Source organism: Oryctolagus cuniculus, chromosome 1 (genome assembly GCF_964237555.1).
Source record: "Oryctolagus cuniculus chromosome 1, mOryCun1.1, whole genome shotgun sequence".
NCBI classification, from domain to species: Eukaryota; Metazoa; Chordata; class Mammalia; order Lagomorpha; family Leporidae; genus Oryctolagus; species Oryctolagus cuniculus.
In genome coordinates this window covers 7,958,463-7,972,072 of record NC_091432.1, presented here as the reverse complement: position 1 = coordinate 7,972,072, position 13,610 = coordinate 7,958,463, and the positions used below count along the sequence as shown (strand labels likewise).

At 38.6% G+C, this 13,610-nt stretch overlaps 1 protein-coding gene across 3 annotated transcripts in view; it reads right to left on the bottom strand.

The window, feature by feature from the left end:
- LOC100344770 (steroid transmembrane transporter SLC22A24-like) overlaps window positions 1–13,610 on the bottom strand; it is a 61,839-nt gene that overhangs the window by 27,195 nt on the left and 21,034 nt on the right. For all 3 annotated transcript variants that reach the window (XM_008274347.4, XM_008274346.4, XM_002720989.5), the window contains 2 exons: window positions 6,521–6,644; window positions 1,492–1,607 (listed from right to left, as the gene is read on the bottom strand). In XM_008274347.4, the coding sequence (XP_008272569.2) occupies window positions 1,492–1,607; window positions 6,521–6,644 (240 nt within the window). The remainder of the gene's footprint in view (window positions 1–1,491; window positions 1,608–6,520; window positions 6,645–13,610) is intronic.

Below are 13,610 nucleotides of genomic sequence, written 5' to 3'. Positions count from 1 at the left end.
CTGCACTGATCCGAAGCCAAGAGCCAGGTGCTTCCTCCTGGTCTCCCACATGTGTGTAGGGCCTAAGGACTTGGGCCATCCTCCACTGCATTCCCAGGCCACAAAAGAGAGCTGGACTGGAAAAGGAGCGACCGGGACAGAACTGGAGCCCCGACCAGGACTAGAACCGGGGTGCCGGCACAGCAGGCGGAGGATTAGCCTGTTGAGCCACAGCACTGGCCTGGCACACCCTTAAACCTGAAAAACCGAACAGAGCTCTCTGGCCACACCCATCACAAGCCTCTAAGAATCCATCAAAAGCAGGCAGTTCACTTAATCTAGGGTCATAGTTTACTGAGAAAAACCACCACAGCGAGGAAAAATAAAAGAAGAAACCAAAGAATATCTCCACAATGCCAAGCAACAAATGCAGAAACTGAGGAAACAAGAACAAGGAAGACATTAAGACACCCCCAAATGAACATGACACCCCAATTTAAGATTAGGAAGATGATGAGATAGAAGAAATGCAAGATATGGATTTCAAAAAATTATGATAAGAACATCTAGAAGTTATCAAAAACAAATTCATAGTCACATTGAACATTAATGGCCTCAACTCTCCAGTTAAAAGACACAGACTGGCTGAATGGATTAAGGAACAAAACCCATCTATTTGCTGCTTACAAGAAACACATCTTTCCAACACAGATGTATGCAGAATGAAAGAGAAAGGTTGGAAAAATATATTCCCTTCCAATAGAAACCAAAAAAAAGCTAGTGTATCCATATTAATATCAGACTAAATAAACTTTAACACAAAAACTTTTAATGAGACAAAGAGGGGCACTATATAAAGATTAAGGGGTCAATTCAACAGGAAGATGTAAATGTTGTAAACCTATATGCACCTAATTACAGGGCACTGGTTTATTTAAAAGATATGTTAAGGGACTTAAAGGGAGATTTAGAGTGTCAATTGTTAACAACAGGAATCACTGTGCACTTACTCCCCCTCTAGGATCTCTGTCCTTAATACGTTATAGAATGTGAATTAATGCTATAACTAGTACTCTAACAGTACTTAACACTTTCTGTTTCTGTGTGAGTGAAAACTGTTGAAATCTTTACTTAATATATACTGAATTGATCTTCTGTATATAAAGATAATTTAAAATGAATCTTGATGTGAATGGAAGGGGAGAGGGAGAAGGAGATGGGAGGGTTGCGGGTGGGAGGTAAGTTATGGTGGGGGAGCCACTGTAATCCAAAAGCTGTAATTTGGAAATTTATATTTATTAAATAAAAGTTAAAAAAATTAGATAAAAAGATAAAATTTAATGAAAACACATTCCTGAATTTCCTGTCTGATATAACACATTTAGAATATATTTCTAAGTATTATGTTTGGAATATATTTTTAATAAAGAACCAAAAAAATTGACAACCTAATGAAAATGGACACAGAACAACATAAGGAATTCTTCATGACCATCACCCAGTGTAACTCACCTCAGGAAGTTCAAGTAGAAAACCCTCATACGCAGTTTGGGTGCCTGGAACACCTCGACCACGGATGGTTTGGTTGAGGCTTTGTCCATCTCCTCCTGCATGGTGGACCTCACAAACTTTGACAACAAAAACAACAACAAGTGTTTATGAGATGTCAATGAGTGTAGTGGTGAGTCCTGGAAGATGAGATAAACCCAGAATTCACTGTACTCACGACTCTTCTATCTAGGGGGTGTGTGTGAGAGAGCATTCAGTGTCCAATCTCTTGTGTGGAGAGTTCCAAAAGGTATAGTGAGAAATGGAACTCAGATGAATTTCATAGGAATAAAGCCAGTGAAATATTGAACTCCTGAGGTGCAAAAACATTGAAAAATTATTTATATTACCAAAGGAATACCATAAAAAGTAATAGTTTCATTGTTCAAGGTTTCTATTCTTTTCATTAAGCATGGGGACCTGTCCTTCCCTTGTTCAAATTAAGAGAACTTTAGCCAGAGCAACTAGCTAACTGAAAGAAATACAAAACTATACAAACAGGAAAAATGGAGTTAAGTTTTCCCTGTTTGTTGATGACATGATTCTGTATATTAAAATCTAAAGAGTCCACCAAAATCCTATTAGAACTGATACACAAATACAATAAAGTTATAGGACATAAAATTAACATAAATCAACAGCAATTTTACAAAGCTGATGTAAAAAAATCATAAAAGAAGTCCAATTCAGTAATACTATGAAAAGTATCCTGAAAGAAATTTAACCAAGGATTTGAAAGATTTTTCACATTGAATATGATGAAACATTGATAAAAGAAATTGAAGAAGACAAATTAAGTGGGACGTCTCATATTCATGGACGTGAAGAATTAATACTCCTGTTATCAAAATATCCATAATGGCCGGCACCGCAACTCACTAGGCTAATCCTCTGCCTGCAGTGCCGGTACTCCGGGTTCTAGTCCCAGTTGGGATGCCGGTTCTGTCCCAGTTGCTCCTCTTCCAGTCCAGCTCTCTGCTGTGGAGGATGGCCCAGGTGCTTGGGCCCTGCACCTGCATGGGAGACCAGGAGGAAGCACACAGCTCCTGGCTTCAGAATGGTGCAGTGCGCCGGCCATAGTGGCCATTTGTGGAGTGAACTACCGGAAGGAAAACCTTTCTCTCTGTCTCTCTCTCTCACTGCCTAACTCTGCCTGTCAAAAATAAATCCATAATACCTAATGTGATTACAGCTTTAAAACAATTCCCACCAAAATTCCATGGTGTTCTCTGGAGAACAACAACAACAATGCTAGAGTTCATATGGAAGCAGAAAAGTTCTGGAATAGCCAAGCAATTTCGAGAAACAAAGAACAAAGCTTAAGGCATCACAATTTCTGATTTCATGAGATAATACAAAGCTAAAGTAAAATGGCATAAGATGGACTTATAGGCCATGAAATAGAATCAAGATCACGATTATGAATGCATGCATTAATAGCAAGTTGATTCTGCAAAATACACAAAAAGCAACGCAATGAGTGGCCTTTTTCTGAAAACTATATCCTCTTCATCATTTGGTTCCAAGAAATACTTGTCTAAGAATGATAGACAGGAAGCCTCCCATCATGAATGGAAGGCAGAGTTAAAGGCAGTAAAAAAAAAAAGCAAGGGAAATGTTGATACACTGTGAACTGGGCTTAAGCATGGCAAACTTTATGAATGCCAAAAGGCTTCAAAAATCGGCTTAGAATTTGTCCCTGAACTTAAAATGTGACCTACTATGTCAGAAAAAGTGGGTCCACTGGCACTAAATTAAACTTACATAGGAGAAATAAGTTTTGTTGTTCTGTTGTACAGTTGGGATTATCGATAACGATAATACATTACATAAAGGTGCTTCAAACACCTTGTGGAAAAAGTAAAGATAAATTATTTGATGCAAAAAACATTTGGAAATCCATGCATAGTTTTTTTTCACAATACACATTTTTCTATGAGCTTTTTGAAGACCTTTGATATGAATGAATTTGAAATATTTTGTACTCAAATAACCTTACTTAAATTCCATTTTCCATCAAATTTTGGAAGTTCCCTCATGTATTCCCCCCAAAAAGATAAAGGCAAAGGTGAAGAATTTTTATGTCCATATTACAAATTAATGATAAAAATTTGAGGAAATAGATAAGCTTATGGTGATTTCAGCAATATATAATGTATAATGTATGTAAACTTCTTATGGTACCCCAATGATATGCGCGGTTATGCATAAGGTTAAAAAATGAAATTAGCACTTCTATTCCATGGGGGTTTCTAAAATTTAACCAAAGAATCATATGCCATCATGAAAGGTATATAAAATCAGAAGAATGCAATTATTGTCTTGTAAAATGATACTAGATTATAGGTACCACAATGAGAATTTAGAACTAGATTGTTCAATGAATATTCCAAATCTGGTGCTCACTGGAGTATGCTATTGTGATTCAACTATTAAAAATTTCACTATGATGAACAGGATGGATTAGTGGTGCAGTAGATATACTGGCATATGTATGACCTAGGATTTTTTGAAAATTTCAAGAAAAATAATAACTAATAGGACGTTAGCACTGGATGGCTATAGCAAGGGACCATCAATGCAAAAGAGTAGACTCTGATAACAAGGTTGGAATAGATGTTTACAGTAATGGTTAAGATGCCTGTGTCCCACATCAGTGTACCTGGGTATGATTCCTAGCACTGGATCATTCTCCTGTATTCAGCTTTCTGTTAATGCAGATCCCAGAGGGTCAGTGTTGATTGATAACGTAATTGGGTTCCTGAAGCACACTTAGTAGACCTGGATTGCTTTGTGGACTCCTAGTTTCATGGTCATCCCAGCCCAGGCTCTTGCAGGCATTTGGAGAACGTAAAAACAGATAAAAGCTCTCCGTGGGCTATTTCTGGCTCGCTCACTCTCGCTCACTCACTCGCTCTCTCTCTCTCGAAAAATATCACAAGGTTTACATATTGTAAAATCAGACAAGGAGATTTTCTATCACGTGAAAATGGGGTGGGCAGCTTTGAATCACCACTTCTATACTACTTTCTGGTATTTATACTTCTGTGTAATCCTCTCTTCTCAAGAGACGTTTGCTTCTAATAAACAGAATAGAGCAAGAATCATGGTCTGCTACATCTATGGGTAGATTATAAAAGACTGTGACTTCTGCCATACTGGGTTCCCTCTCCAGCTACATACTTTATCTAAGCACTGCCATATTGGAGAGATCCATATGACCATAAAGGAGTCCTCAGTTCAACCATCTGAGAGGAACTTCACCCTTCCAACAACCATGTGAGTAAACTAGCAAGTAGATCCTTCCCCAGTGAAGACTTGGATAATATCATAGCTGCAACAGCTGTCTTGATTGCAAACTGTGAGAGACTGTTAATAACGGACGAAGGTAAACCCTTCCTAGATTCTTTAAAGACCCTATATTTTGAGGTCATTTGATTCATGCAATAGAGTACTCTATCTAGTGTTGGCACAGGGAGTGGAGTAGAGCTACTAGAAATAGCTAAAAATTTGCAAATGGATTTGGAATTAGAAAATACATGAAGGCTAGGAGGATTCTTCTGGATTATGATAGAGAATTCATTTAGGAAGTAACTTCAAAACGTAAGTGGAAAATGCAATTGGCCGGCACCGTGGCTCAATAGGCTAATCCTCCGCCTTGCGGCCCTGGCACACCGGGTTCTAGTCCTGGTCGGGGCTCCGGATTCTGTCCCGGTTGCCCCTCTTCCAGGACAGCTCTCTGCTGTGGCCAGGGAGTACAGTGGAGGATGGCCCAAGTCCTTGGGCCCTGCACCCGCATGGGAGACCAGAAGCACCTGGCTCCTGCCTTCAGATCAGTGTGGTGCGCCAGCCGCAGCGGCCATTGGAGGGTGAACCAATGGCAAAGGAAGACCTTTCTCTCTGTCTCTCTCTCTCTCTCACTGTCCACTCTGCCTGTCAAAAAAATGCAATTAATAAATTTGTGTCGGTGCAAGAAGTTTGAAATCTATGCTTAGTTTTTTTATGGTAGGCATATCTATGAAATTTTTGAAAACCATTCTATTGCCTTGAATGATTCTAGCAGAAATTTGTGTATTGAGCAAGCTCCTTCTGAAGGTATAGAGTAAGTGATAAACATGTAAGAGAAAACACAAATAAAAATACAAAAATTCTGTAGTTACACAACTACACACTTAGGTAGTCTCATCCACATTTGGGCATTATTTAAATGTTATAATTATAGACTTTGAAAATAAGCTATGAGCCGGCGCCGTGGCTCAATAGGCTAATCCTCCACCTTGCGGCGCCGGCACACCGGGTTCTAGTCCCGGTCGGGGCGCCGGATTCTGTCCCGGTTGCCCCTCTTCCAGGCCAGCTCTCTGCTATGGCCAGGGAGTGCAGTGGAGGATGGCCCAGGTGCTTGGGCCCTGCACCCCATGGGAGACCAGGAAAAGCACCTGGCTCCTGGCTCCTGCCAGGATCAGCGCGGTGCGCCGGCTGCAGCGGCGGCCATTGGAGGGTGAACCAACGGCAAAGGAAGACCTTTCTCTCTGTCTCTCTCTCTCTCACTGTCCACTCTGCCTGTCAAAAATAAAAAAAATAAATAAATAAATAAATAAAAAAAAAAAAGAAAAAAAAAAAAGAAAATAAGCTATAAGGATATTAGTTTTTCTTGGACATTTGGCAAGTGGCAATTTATTTATCATATAAGGGAAATGGAGTCATAGACTCAGAGGCCAGAAACATTGTGTTTTCTTTGATCAATATTTTATTCTATGAGACATTGTTTTCCTTTGTGGTTGAATGGGGTTTTATCAGTTGCACAGCTACCAATCAGTTCCTGTGATGTTTGCAATGCCTTTCTTTATCATTTTTAACAGCTAACTCATAATCCTTTCCTAGCCCATTAAGCTATAGTGAGTGCTTTTGTGTCCTCCAAAAAATACAACCCAGATGAGGGTGATTGTGAGTTCAGGGCATTTTATCCCAGTGACTAGCTCCCCTTTCCAGTCACCTCAAGGGTCAGGATCTCTCCAGCACTCTTTTTTCCACTGATGTGTGCAACCCTTCTAAGTGCCTTGGTGCCCTCAACTAGATGATTGGTGGTAATTAGCCACCGAGCAGACTCCACCAGCCTCCTGTTGAAAGAACACAGCAAAGAATCAGTTAGCACTCAATTGCTTAATTGTCACTTAACATTAACTTGAGGTTCCTTTTCCTTTCCATAAAGTACTAACATAAATTCTAGCAGTGTACCTTAATTGATGTACCTCCCCCACTGTACTGGTCTTCCTAAGGATAGGGGCCCAAGCACTGGGACATGTTCTGCTACTTGCCCAGTGCATTAGCAGGGAGTTGGATTGGAAGTGGAGTACCTGGACTTGAACTGATAATCATGTGAATTTCTGGTTTTGCAGGCAGTGGCTCATCCCACTGCACAACAGTGCTGGCAACAGAATCAACTTTTCAACATATGATATGCTTTATTTTCATTAATTTCAAGGAAATGTTTAAGTTTCCTATTCCTTTCTCCAGTAAACTGTTCGTGGTTAATTCATGCCATTTCTATTCCATTTAGTTGTATAATTTCTTCAGCTTCTTTTTTTAAACTTTTATTTAATAAATACAAATTTCCAAAGTAAAACTTTTGAATTATAGTGGCTTTTCCTCCCATAACCTCCCTCCCACCAGCAACCATCCCATCTCCCACTCCCTCTCCCATCCCATTCTTCATCAAGATTTATTTTCAATTATCTTTATATACAGAAGAACAATTTAGTATATACTAAAAAGATTTCAACAGACTTTACCCACACAGGCAAACAAAGTATACAGTACTGTTTGAGGAATAGTTTTACCATTAATTTGCATAGTACAACACCTTAAGGACAGAGGTCCTACACGGGGAGGAGGTGCACAGTGACTTCGTTGTCAATTTAACAATTGACACTCTTAAAGAACAAGTCTTCAAAGAAGGAGGTACCTTTCTCTGAAGGGAGGAGAGAACCTCCACTTTGACTATGACCTTGTCTAAACAAGATAAGAGTTGGAGAACTCAGAGGGCTTCCATAGCCTTGGAAACTCATGACTGGAGCATAGGGAGATTACTGATGCCATAGACAGGAGTGTCAATTGGTAAAGTCAACAACAGGAGTCACTGTGCACTTACTCCTCATGTAGGATCTCTGTCCTTAATGTGCTGTGCATTGAGAATTTAATGCTATAACGAGTACTCAAACAGTATATTTCACTTTGTGTTTCTATGGGGGTGCAAACTGTTGAAATCTTTACTTAATGCACACTAAACTGATCTTCTGTAAAAAAAAAAAAAAAAAGAAAGAAATTATCAATTCCCAACTTGACTCTCACTGGGATTAAACATGACAATAGGTCTGATCTGATTTCATCATCATTTAAAAAAATCATCTATTATTTTTCACTTTATGTTTCTGTGTGGGAGCAAACTGTTGAAATCCTTATTTAATGTATACTAAGCTGATCTTCTGTATATTAAGATAATCGAAAATGAATCTTGATGTGAATGGAAGGGGAGAGGGAGTGGGAAAGGGGAGGGTTGTGGGTGGGAGGGACGGTATGGGGGGGATGCCATTGTAATCCATAAGTTGTACTTTGGAAATTTATATTCATTAAATAAAAGTTAAAAAAAAGAAAAAAAAACGATTGACACTCTTATTTATGGCTTCAGTAATCACCCGAGGCCCTTGTCATGAGCTACCAAGGCTATGGAAGCCTCTTGAGTTCACCAGCTCCGATCTTATTTAGACAGAGCCATAGTCAAAATTGAAGTTCTCTCCTCCCTTCAGAGAAAGGTACCTCCTTCTTTGATGGCCCGTTCTTTCTGCTGGTATCTCACTCACAGAGATCTTTCATTTAGGCCATTTTCCTTTTGCCACAGTGTCTTTGCTTTCCATGCCTGCAAAACTCTCATGGGCTTTTTAGTCAGAGCCAAATGCCTTAGGGTCTCATTCTGAGGCCCTAGTGTCTTCAGCTTCTTTTGTGTTGATTTACAATTCTAGTGGTTATCAGTCAGAAAATATACATGATATGATTTTGATTTGTTAAAAATTCTTGAGAGTCATTTTGTAGTCCATAGTCTATTCAAGGAGTGTTGCACAAGCTGATGAAAAGAATGTGGGTTCTGCAGTTGTAGAATAGAATATTCTTTAAATATTATTAGGTCAATTTGGTCAATAGTTTGTATAAGTTCTGTGGTTTCTGTGTTGATTTTTTGTCTGGATGATCTGTCCATTGATCAAAGTATGGATTAAAGTCCAACAATATCAATGTATTAGAGCTTACATCTCCCTTTAGTAACAATAACATTTGTTCCATTAAACTAAGTGCTCTGGCATAGTTGCATTTACATTTACAACAACAACATCTTGTTGGCTTGTTCCCTTGATCATCATATAGTGACCTTCTTTTTCTCATTTACAGTTTCTGTCTTAAAGTTTATTTTGCCTCATACAAGCATAGCTACTCCTACTTCTTTTGGTTTGTGTTTGCATGGAACATCTTTTTCTTTACTTTCAGTGTATGTGTGCATTTACTTGTAAAGAGACTTTCTTGGGGGAGGTTTGTTGTTAAGTCATTCAAAAATTCATTCAGAGAACCTGTATATTTTAATCGAAGATTTAGTTCTTTTACATTTAAGGATATTATTGATAAGTAAGGATTTTTTTCTGGCCCTATTCCTTTAAAGTTTCTTTTGTTTGCTTCAAATATTCTTAGATCTTTTTCTGGTAGGTTTTATAGTATCCAACACTGTCAGGACAGATGTAACCTTTCTTTATTCTGTATGTAATTTATCCTTAATTATTATTTTTAAGGCTGGACAGTTAGTAATGAATTTCTTCAGTGTTGATTTGTCTTAGAAATATTTTAACTATCCTTTATTTATTAAAGATTACTTTGTTGAATAAAGTATTATAGATTGGGAAGTTTCTCTTCCGGTCTTGTACTGTGTCTCTCCAATATTTCTGATGAATAATAAGCAACCTAATGGAAGTTCATTTTAGAGTTCTCTCTTTCTTAAAAAATTATTAATATGAAGAAAATAGATTTCAGGGGCCAGCACTGTGAAACAGTGGGTTAACATCCTGTACTGAAGCACCGGCATCCCATATGGGCTCCGGTTCGAGACCTGGCTGCTCCTCTTCTGATCCAGCTGTATGCTATGGCCTGGGATAGCAGTAGAAGGTGCCCAAGTCCTTGGGCCCCTTACATGCATGGGAGACCCGGAGGAAACTCCTGGCTCCTGGCTTCAGATTGGCGCAGCTCTGGCCATTGCAGTCACATGGGGAGTAAACCAGCTGATGGAAGACTTCTCTCTCTGTCTCTATCTCTCTCTGTAACTCTGAAATAAGCCAGTCCTAAAGGGACAATACCATATGTTCTACCTGATCTATGACAACTAATAGAGCACCTGAAAGGAAATCCGTAGAAATGAAGTTGATGCTTTGAGCAGCCATGACTTAAATAACCTTTGTCTTGATTTTCAAGGAACAGGTCTCGAAGCCATTCTTTTCAACAGCATCTTGGCTTTCCATGCCTGAAATGCTCTCATTGGCTTTTAGCCAGATACAAATGCCTTAAGGGCTGATTCTGAGGCCAGAGTGCTGTTTAGGGCTTTTGTCATTCTATGAGTCTGCTGTGTGTCCTGCTTCCCATGTTGGATCATTCTCTCCTTTTCAGTTCTATGAAATTATTATTAGCAGACACTTGGTCTTATTTATGTGATCCCTTTGACACTTAATCCTATCTTTATGATCAGTTATGCACTTAAAATTATCACTTTAACTAGTAATATGGCATTGGTAACTGTCAACTTAATGGGATTTGGAGTCCCATGGCAATATTTTATCTTTACCCTGAGGGGTAAGTCTGAGGGAAGGTGTGTCAAATGGTGCCTCTCCTCTCTCTTTGGTTCCCATTCTTATTTTTTAACAGGGATCACTTTTAAAATGGATTTAAATACCTAAGAATAACTCTATGTTAAGTAAAGAGTTTAACCAGTGGTATTACATAGAAAAAGAAAAAAGTAAAAAGATAAAAGGGTATCTGTTCCTCAACAGTCAGTACAAGGGCTCATCAAGTCACTGCTTCTCATAGTGTCAATTTCACTTCTACAGGTTCCTTTTTAGGTGATCAGTTAGTTGTAACAAATAAGGGAGAACATATGATATTTATCCTTTTGGAACTGGCAAATTTCACTCAGTATGAAGTTTCCCAGATTCCTCCACTTTGTTGCAAATGACCAGATTTCACTTTTTTTAACAATGTGTAGTATCCTGGAGTACATATCCCAAAATCTCTATAAACCAGTTTTCAGCTGTTGGGCATTTAGGTCTTTTTCAATTTTTTAAAGAAAACTTTTATTTAATAAATATAAATTTCAAAATTACAACTTAGGTATTCTAGCAGCTTTTGCCCCCATAATCACCCTCCCACCCACAAACCATCCCATCTCTTTGTCCCTTTCCCATTCCAAATTCATAAAGATTCATTTTTAATTATCTATATACAGATCAACTTAGTATGTACTAAGATTTCAACAGACTGCACCCAGACACAAAAAGTATAGAGTACTGTTTGAGTAGTAGTTTTACCGTTAATTTGCATAGTACAACATATTAAGGACAGAGGTCCTACATGGGGACCAGGTGCACAGTGACTCCCATTGTTGATATAACAAGTGAAAGTTTTATTTATGGTGTCACTAATCACCCGAGGCTTTGTCATGAGCTGCCAAAGCTATGGAAGCCACTTGAGTTCTCCAACTCCAATCTTATTTAGTCAAAATTGAAGTTCTCTCCTCCCTTCAGAGAAAGGTACCTCCTTCTTTGATGGACCATTCTTTCCACTGGGATCTCATTCACAAAGATCTTTCATTTAGGCCATTTTTTGTGAGTCTTGGCTTTCCATGCCTGCAAAACTCTCATGGACTTTTTAGCGAGATCCGAATGCCTTAAGGGCTGAATCTGAGGCCAGAGTGCTATTAAAGGTATCTGCCATTCTGTGAGTCTGCAGTGTATCCTGCTTTCCAGGTTGGGTTGTTCTCTCCTTTTTAATTCTATAGGTTGTTTTAGTGGACACCAGTCTTATTTATGTGATCGCTTTGACAGTTAATCCTATCTTTATGTTCAATTGTGAACCTAAACTGATCATTTTAACAAATAGAATGGCATTGGTAACTGTCAACTTAATGGGATTTGGAGTCCCATGCACGTTTCTAGTTCTACCATTAGGGGTAATTCTGAGTAAGCATGTGCCAAACTGTAGAACACATTTGGCTATTATTGCCACTCTTATTTTTAACAGGGATCAATTTTCAGTTAACTTTAAACACCTAAGAATAATCGTGTGTTAATTAAAGACTTCAACCAATGGTTTTAAGTGGAAAAAGAAAATACTAAAAAGAATAAAATAGTAAGCTCTTCCTCGACAATCAGGACAAGGGCTGATCAAATAATTGTTTATCATAGTGTCAGAGTGCCCATCAACAGTAGACTGAATAAAGAAATTATGGGAAATGTACTCTATAGAATACGATACAGCAGTAAAAAACAATGAAATCCGGTCATTTGCAACAAAATGGAGGAATCTGGAAAACATAATGCTGAGTGAAATAAGCTAATCCAAAGGGACAAATATCATGTTCTCCATGATCGGTGACAACTAACCAAGCACCAAAAAGGAAACCTGTTGAAGTGAAATGGACACCATGAGAAACAATGACTTGATCAGCCCTTTCCTGACTATCAATGAACAACTTACTACATTATCCCTTTTAGTATTCTTTTGTTCTACTTAATACTATTGATTGAACTCTTTAATTAACACACAATTATTCTTAGGTGTTTAAATTTAACTGAAAAGTGATTCCTGTTAAATATAAGAGTGGGAATAAGAGAGGGAGGATATGTACAGTGTAGCACATGCTCAATCAGACTTTCCCCAAATGGTAGAGTTAGATACATGCCTGGGGACGCCAATTCAATCCCATCAAGGTGGCATGTACCAATGCCATTTCACTAGTCAGAGTGATCAGTTTCACTTCATAATTGATCATAATGTTAGGATTAAGAGTCAAAGGGATCACATAAACAAGACTAGTGTCTGCTAATACTAACTGATAGAATTAAAAAGAAGAGAATGATCCAACATGGGAAGTGGGATACACAACAGAATCAAAGAACGGCAGATGTCTTAAAGAGCACTCTGGCCTCAGAATCAGCACCTAAGGCATTCCAATTCAGCTAAAAAGCTCATGAGAGTATTTTAGGCATGGAAAGCCAAGACACTCTGGAAAAAAAAAATGACCTCAAGGAAAGATCTGTGTAAGTGAGATCCCAGTGGAAAGAATGGGCCATCAAAGAAGGAGGTACCTTTCTCTGAAGGGAGGAGAGAACTCCCACTTTGACTTGGCCTTGTCTAAATAAGATTGGAGTTGGCGAACTCAAGAGGTTTCCATAGCTTTGGCAGCTCATGACAAGAGCCTAGGGTGATTACTGACACCATAAACAAGAGTGGCAATTGTGAAATCAACAACAGGAGTCACTGTGCATTTTCTCTCCATGTAGGATCTGTCCTTAATGTGTTGTACTATGCGAATCAATGGTGTTACTAGCACTCAAACAGTACTTCACACTTTGTGTTTCTTTGTGAGTGCAAACTGTTGAAATCTTTACTTAATATATACTAAATCGATCTTCTATATATATAAAGATACTTGAAAATGAATCTTGATGTGAATAGGATGGGAGAGGGAGCGGGAGATGGGAGGGTTGTGGGTGGGAAGGAACTTATGGAGGGGAGCCACTGTAATCCCAAAGCTGTACTTTGGAAATTTATGTTTATTAAATAAAAGTTTAAAAAATTCTTTATCAGTGGCATAATTTGCAAATATTTTCTCCCATTTCATTGGTTGCCTCTACACTTTCCTGTTTATTTTGCAGTACAGAAACTTCTCAATTTGATGCAATCCCAATTGTTAATTTTGGCTTTGACGGCCTGTTTTTATCTGGGGTCTTTTCCAAAAGTCTTTGCCTGTGCCTATATCTTACATGGTTTCTCCGATGTTC